The sequence below is a fragment of the Sinocyclocheilus grahami genome, unplaced genomic scaffold (assembly GCF_001515645.1).
Source record: "Sinocyclocheilus grahami isolate Dianchi unplaced genomic scaffold, SAMN03320097.WGS_v1.1 scaffold3493.1, whole genome shotgun sequence".
Taxonomy (NCBI): Eukaryota; Metazoa; Chordata; class Actinopteri; order Cypriniformes; family Cyprinidae; genus Sinocyclocheilus; species Sinocyclocheilus grahami.
Window position 1 is genome coordinate 3,366 of NW_015508612.1, and position 7,989 is coordinate 11,354.

At 36.8% G+C, this 7,989-nt stretch overlaps 1 protein-coding gene across 1 annotated transcript in view; it reads left to right on the top strand.

Moving 5' to 3' along the window:
• Positions 1-7,582, top strand: part of LOC107576316 (E3 ubiquitin-protein ligase UBR2-like) — a gene marked incomplete at its 5' end in the record, with an annotated part of 9,967 nt that extends 2,385 nt beyond the window's left edge. The window contains 2 exons of the mRNA XM_016262514.1: positions 6,259-6,389; positions 7,366-7,582. Coding sequence (XP_016118000.1) covers positions 6,259-6,389; positions 7,366-7,582 — 348 coding nt within the window. The remainder of the gene's footprint in view (positions 1-6,258; positions 6,390-7,365) is intronic.
• Positions 7,583-7,989: the final 407 nt, after the last annotated feature.

Genomic DNA, 7,989 nt, shown 5'->3' on the forward strand with positions numbered 1-7,989 from the left:
CGTGTGTGTGTGTATATATATATATATATATATATATATATATATATATATATATATATATATTACATTACACACCTTGCTACGTGTACTGCGTTAGGCTAACCGAGACTTGTCATTTGCACTTATATATCATTGCTCTTTTGTTAGTTTTGACTGCTTTTATTGTCCTCATCTGTAAGTAAAAATTTTAATACTATTTTTAAGAAATGTTCAATTGCAAAATATTTGTATTTTAATCACAATGTAAAACAATGAAGTTGCATTTTGAAATATTTTATCTAATCTAGGGCTGTAACTAATGAATATTTTGGTAATCAATTCATCTACTGATTATTTTAACAATTGAGTAATCTGATATTTTAGTAACACAAATAGACCTTAGTGAAAACCAGGCTTAAACCAGGCTTTAGTATGACTATTTATATAAACTAACGATGAGGCAATAATAATTGACCCAAATAAAATATCAAAACCAAGTAATTACATGGTTTAATGAACTGTTAAAATACATAATGCAATATGCCTATGCATAATGTGAACATAACCAACTTTGTAAACGCTTGGTATTGTAACAAATACCTGCAGAGGGTGCCAACGGCCTGGTGACGTTTCACTTTACAACGTGATTAAACTACATTTAAATCAATTCATTTTTAATGTTTAGCCACATACAAACGCAGAAACTTTTATTTTGAAATCGCGATGTACAATAATTGGCATATTTAGAAATAGGTTCATGTATTTTCCTGTGTTGGCAAAGGTTTGTAAATGATTTACGTTATACATCTAGTGCGATAATGCACACTGTTTTCCCAGATGAACGTTAAGTAATTCAAATTCACAGCATATGCAGAGGAAGAGTTTAGCCCCTTTCGCACATACAGTCTTTAATGGTAAATTACCGGTAAGTTACCAAGAGATCATGTGTGAACAGGACCTTTTCAAAAATCCCGGTAAATTTGTTCTGGCAATCCTATCACTCTTATGGAGATGATGTGATTATTCTGAGCGTTTACAAAGCTCCGCTGTTTTTTAATGAGCCTTTTCTATGTAAATATGCGCTAGATGGACCTTTGGATCTAGCTTGGATCTTTGACTATTGCGCCTCGCAGCTTTTTGTCGCGCTTCTCCATTCATCAGGGCTGCGACTCTGCAATTGGATACTATTATGCATGTCTCGTGTTTATAAGTCAAGTTTATTTGTACAGCGCTTTTCACGATACAAATCATTGCAAAGCAACTTTACAGCAAATTAAGTTTCTACAATAGCTCTTACATTTATAAGAGCAAAAAAATCTGATTGGCTAGTAATGTTAGTTTGGTTGAGAGTGAAAGCTGTGCTCCACTCATACCATTGTTAGGCAAACTCATGGACTCGAAAGTGAAGTTTAAAAAAAAAATTGTTTTTATTTAATGTAAGGCTATTTTTTCCGCATCCAAACGCTGCACGGTGACGGAGAACTTTAAGCCCTGTCAATGGGATTTAACGAATCATTTATCTCATATAGAATATGCGTCATTATTTATACAACATAACATTACTATTATGACTTATAGGCTATCTACACAAAATGCCCTGACAATGAAACGCTTTACTGCAGCGCAACTCAACCAAATGCATCTTATACGAGATAAGTAATATATACACGATATATATAAGTCGTCTGAAATGTTTTGAAATCACTTGTACCCTACCTGATCGAAAAAAATCCAGTCTTTTATTCTGCCTGTGTCAATTAGAGTCTTGTTAAAGTTTTAAATCCCTGCCGCCAAGATGCTACTCTGTTGGTCAAGGATTATGGAAAGTGAAACTTAAATTTATAAGGGTTGTTGGATTTATTCACGCACATTAAAATATTTATTTGAAGCTTCTTTCTTTTCAGATTCTTATTTACAGCATTATCTTAATAGGCTGTATATTAACTAATTGGGAGAAAACCAGTAGTTCTATGTGAAATCAGACATTTGAGCTCCCCCATATAGCCAAAATGGCATGATCGTAACACCCTGTGAATATTCGACTGTGAGATTGGTATTCGAATCAGGCTCCTCCTATCGAAGCTTTGAATCTTCGACTATTCGGGGTAACCCCTAATTATTAGTTACGTTGCCCTTTCTGATCTTATCACAGACCATTCTCCCCTGAGTCCTAAAGTCACACTACCACAGAAATATGGTAGAACCATTACTTCTACAACAAAGACTGCTAGATCTGCTTAATTTTCATCTCTTTTAGAAGAAAACAAACACCACACCAGTGGCCTGTAGCACAAAGCGAGATGAACAAACTCAGAGTTGCAGAGTAAGTTTTCAGTTGACAAAACCCGATAAAGCCAAGCGGGTACCTGTACCATGAAGCCGGTTTAGCTGGCTAGCCAGGTAAGTTTCAGTTTAGTTTGTGCCATCTCTGGGTTTTAGGTACCATGAAAGTGGTTTGGCTTTTAGCAGTGTTCATCCCCATAGTAACTTCTGCTCCACAGTTAACATGCTCCAGGGCAGGTTATGTTCTGGTTTAGAGATCTCAAACCGAAATCTGACCAATCAGCTTCAAGCAAAGTTACACATATCTGACAAAATAAAGCCACTCCTCCAGTTTCTCTTACTCCAAATTAAAGGACGCTACATAGTAAAACATTTTTAAAGATAAAATCATCTTAAATTTAGAGATTATTATTTTTTATTATTAAAAAATGACAATGAACTTGACATTGGCAGGCGGCAGCCTATGACATAAACGTATGAAAAGAGCACCTGCGGAATACGTCATCCTCTTCTTTGTCTTCAGAGCCTTGTGTACGGAATATTGTTAATTTTGTCAGCTATTTTCAATTTAGTCTTAGTCCCGGGCTAAAATGTCCTTGTTGGTTTTAATTTATATTTAGTAAACCTTATCCTATTTAGTTTTAGTCAAATTTTAGTCTACTAAAATTCTCAACATTTTAGTCTAGTTTTAGTCAATGAAAACTGGACATTTTAGCAATAAGATTATTATTAATTAACCGTACAGCAGTATTAATTTTGGCAGCCATTTTTATCTTAGTCTTACTCAAATGTACATTTTAATTATCATATTTAGACAAACTTGTCCTGTTTTTGTTTATTCAATTAAATGTATGAGCTTTTTAGTCAATTACAAAGTAAATCACATTTTCATCATTCTGTATAATGGTTAAAATATTTTTTTCTCAAAATTATAATCGTAATGATTGTTGTCATTTGAGAAATTTACTTTTGCATTTCAGGTGTTGCACTTTCTTTAGAAATCATATTTAGACCATTTTACATCAGTTGTTTCACAAAATAGGTCTTGCCACTATTGGATGACCCACTTATCACACAAGAAAAAGGGTGCTGGAGTCTAAAGTCAAACTCAGAAGCATCCCGAACCCTTCTATGCATAATCAAATCAGTAGCCATAAGGAAGAGTGTTGAAATCGGGTACAAGTCTGCGCTTATTATACACCACTTTGAACCTTTTCTCGACTGACTTGTTGTGCAACGTGAGATGCTTTTTATCCCTCACAATGTTTTCAGCATGAGCCAGGATGTATTGTGTATCGTCGTGAGACGTCACATAGCCATTAACCAGACCAATTAGGGAATCTAAGTGGATAGCTTGGGAATTTCTAGTCAAGTCAAGTCACCTTTATTTATATAGCGCTTTTAACAATACAGATTGTGACAAAGCAACTGAACAGCATTAATTAGGAAAATAGTGTCAATAATGCAAAATGACAATAGTAAACACTCATTTTTCAGTTAAAGACAGTTCATCATTGAATTCAGTGATGTCAACATCCAGCTTAGTTCAGTTTAAATAATATCTTTGCAATCATGTCAACGATATCGCTGGAAATGAAGTGTCCCCAACTAAGCAAGCCAGAGGTGACAGCGGCAAGGAACCAAAACTCCATCGGTGACAGAATGGAGAAAAAACCTTGGGAGAAACCAGGCTCAGTCGGGGGGCCAGTTCTCCTCTGACCAGACGAACCAGCAGAACGGAAAAATCAATATAAGACGTAATAAAACAGACGATGAATAATATTAACAGCAATTATTATATGATGCAATCAAACTTGTAGCAAAATGTGGTAGTTCTGTATGTTGTTTCAGGGTTGGCATCATCTGAGGTCCTCTGAGGGGTTGCATCATCTCTTCTCAGGTGTTCTGGATCCAGACTGAAGCTTGTGTAAATCCTAGTTACCACGGGATGTTAATCCCGTGGCAAAAGACAGAGAAACAAATACAAACATAATTAGCGTAGCTGCTGTTCCAACCAAGCAAAAATGATTTGTTTAACCCAAACTAATGAATAATAATGTGCATTTGATTAGATATAACTGCAGTAAAAGATTATGACTGCAGTAAAAGATTATGAGATGCATTATTTGAATGCTTGGCCAAAGAGATGTGTCTTTAATCTAGATTTAAACAGAGAGAGTGTGTCTGAACCCCGAACGGTATCAGGAAGGCTATTCCAGAGTTTGGGAGCCAAATGTGAAAAAGCTCTACCTCCTTTAGTGGACTTTGCTATCCTAGGTACTATCAAAAGTCCAGAGTTTTGCGACCTTAGGGAGCGTGATGGATTGTAGCGTGGTAGAAGACTAGTTAGGTACGCAGGAGCTAACCCATTAAGGGCCTTATAGGCAAGTAATAATATTTTGTAACTGATACGGAACTTAACAGGTAGCCAGTGCAGAGACTGTAAAATTGGGGTAATATGATCATATTTTCTTGACCTGGTAAGGACTCTAGCCGCTGCATTTTGGACTGCCTGTAGCTTGTTTATTGAAGATGCAGGACAACCAGCTAGCAGTGCATTACAGTAGTCCAGTCTAGAGGTCATGAATGGATGAACTAGCTTTTCTGCATTAGAAACAGGTATCATGTTTCGTAACTTTGCAATGTTTCTAAGATGGAAGAATGCCGTTTTTGTAACATGGGAAATATGATTTTCAAAAGACAAGTTGCTATCTAATATAACACCCAGATTTTTGACTGTAGAGGAAGTAACCGTGCATCCGTCTAGTTGTAAATTGTAATCCACGAGATTCGGCGTGCTGTCTTTTGGTCCAATAAGTAATATCTCTGTCTTATCTGAATTTAATAGGAGAAAATTATTGGTCATCCATTCTTTTACATTTTTAACACACTCCGTTAGCTTAGATAATTTAGAAGTTTCATCTGGTCTTGTTGAGATATATAGTTGAGTATCATCGGCATAACCGTGGAAACTAATCCCGTATTTCCTAATAATATTACCAAGTGGCAACATGTATATCGAAAATAGCAGAGGACCTAGGACAGATCCTTGTGGCACTCCATATTTTACTGGTGATAATTGAGATGACTCCCCATTTAAATGAACAATGTGGTAGCGATCGGACAGGTAGGATCTAAGCCTGCCCTTGGATACCTGTATAGTTTTGTAATCGATCTATGTATGTCATGATCTATAGTGTCGAACGCAGCACTAAGATCAAGTAAAACTAGCAATGAGACACAGCCTTGGTCTGACGCAAGAAGCAAGTCATTAGTAATTTTAACAAGTGCAGTTTCTGTGTAAAGTGTAATGTAAAGTGAACGGACATCTGCATATGATCGGAACTCCATGCAGCTCCCGCGTTACTCTCCATTGGAAATGAATGACTGAATGACCGGTCTGTCGCTTGTCGGAGATAGTGGAAAGCCGGCTTGAAACGCAGTGGAAACGCCAGTATGACGAGGATCGTTTTCATTTTAAAAGATAAACGCACCAGTGTAAATGTAACCTTACATCAATGGGGGCTGGGACGCATTCATACTACAGCCTCACATGTGCGCCACATCACTGAGTGTAACCGGTGTAAACTAGTAGGTGTGTTCGACTTGACGCGGACCGACTGTGCAGACCGGTCGGTGTATTACAGTACCACGAGAGAGCAGACTGCTCTGTGCGCTTTCAAATCGCTCTCGCGGATGTCAAACACTGATCGATCTGTCGTGTGTTGCAGGCTTATTGGCTCACTAACGCTGATGAGATTAACCCCTTAGGTATCGAAATTTGGTACCGAACGACGAGATGTTTTTCGATACTCTATGGTATCGAGGCAATTTGGCCGGTGCCTAAAAAGTATCGAACTCAATACCCAGCCCTAAGCATGATGTAATATTCATAGGCACAACATTACATCCTATTAACTCAATCTTGAGGATTATTAGAGCAGTATATGGGTTAAATTGGAAACAAACCCTTGTGTTCCCTGTTTTGTTTGGCAGGATCCGTTGGCTAATCTGTCTGATGAGATGATTGCTCGCACATATAATGTTTTCTCCATCATCCTCAAATATGCTGTGGACATGCTCACCTGGGAAAAAGAGGACGAGCTACCTGAAGGCCTTGAGCCACCGTAAGACACATTAGCACTCATACCAGGTCTCTTAACCCTCTTTAGCGTTTCGAAGAAAAGTCACATATTGACCAGGAACAGTAAGAGTGTAACTTTATTTTTTATGAAATGACGTCAAACTGATTTCTCGGAAGTACTAACATGAAATTACTTCTGTTGGGATTTTAGATCATGTAGCTCTTTAGATTTTATTTGTGTACACTTTTTTTAATTTTTCTTTTTTAAGATTATTTGTATAAGCAAATACACACATATTTGGAACTAAACTGTACACTTCTTTGAGTTGAAACAAAGAACATTTATGAATTTATCATTTATTTTGGCCAGATTACTGCCATCTGTCAAAAAAAGAAAAGAAAAAAAATGACACTAATTGCCAGTAGATGGTTGATGTTTTCTATGCATCCAAATGCTGCACAATAATTCTAGATGTTATGCTTTGAAAATGTCTATTATCTAACTATCACTTGTCAAAGTTAATTTTGAAGTGTAATTTTTGCAGTAATGCTTACTGTCATAGACATACATTCATTTTGCTCTCTCTCTCTGTGTGTGTGTGTGTGTGTGTGTGTCTTACCGCTTTATATCTGTGTCTTTTTTTTATCAACATTGTAGCTGATATATAGATTTTAATCTATAAAAATGGCTCTTTTCCATTCACTTCCTGTGGTCAGTCAGTTTTGTCAGCCAATGTGTCACTTTTTTTTATGGCCATTTAGGATCAATCTAAGTCCTTTTTTTATTTGTTCAGATTGCATATCTAATAAAGTCACCAAGTTTTCCAACATTCAGATTGTGAATTATTTTAAACAACAAAACAAAATCAGTCAAAAATGACTGAGGAGCTTATTGGTGTTAAATCCTTAATATCCCTAATCGGAAGATATGTTTTTGGGGGGGTATGTTTTATGATTGCTTTTTATTACTGCATGTTAGTATATTGGGAGAAATGTAACTTGCTTATTTTGTTCTCAAGGGAGCGTGGAGACACGTACTACTGCATGCTGTTCAATGATGAGGTCCACACGTACGAGCAGGTCATCTATACACTACAGAAAGCCGTGAACTGCACTCAGAAAGAGGCCGTCAGTTTCGCCACCACTGTGGACAGAGATGTAAGTTCACCTGCTGTTAGTTCTACAGTTATTTCAGCCTCAGACGTCACGCCCACGGACCGCTGGCTGAACGTCTGATGCGTATGGCACACAAAAGTGGAAACACTTCAGGAGTTTCGAAGTCGTCATCGGATTGGGTAAATTTTCCAGGATTTCTAGGAGACGTGTGTGTCACGTTCTTTAACGTTCCGCCTGGAAACAGATGCCGTGACACCAAACCCCCTCACGAAAGAAGAAAGCCTTCTCGTTCACAACTGCGAGCGCTTATCAGGATAAATGTACGCTGGATTTTCAAAAGTATGTGAAATAGTGCTGTCAAATGATTAATCGCAATTAATCGCATCCAAAATAAAAGTTTGTTTACATTATATATGTATGTGTACTGTGTATATTTATGTATTTATAAATACACACACATACAGTATATATTTATAATTTTTTTTATACATTTATATATTCATATTCTTATATTTTATATTATATAT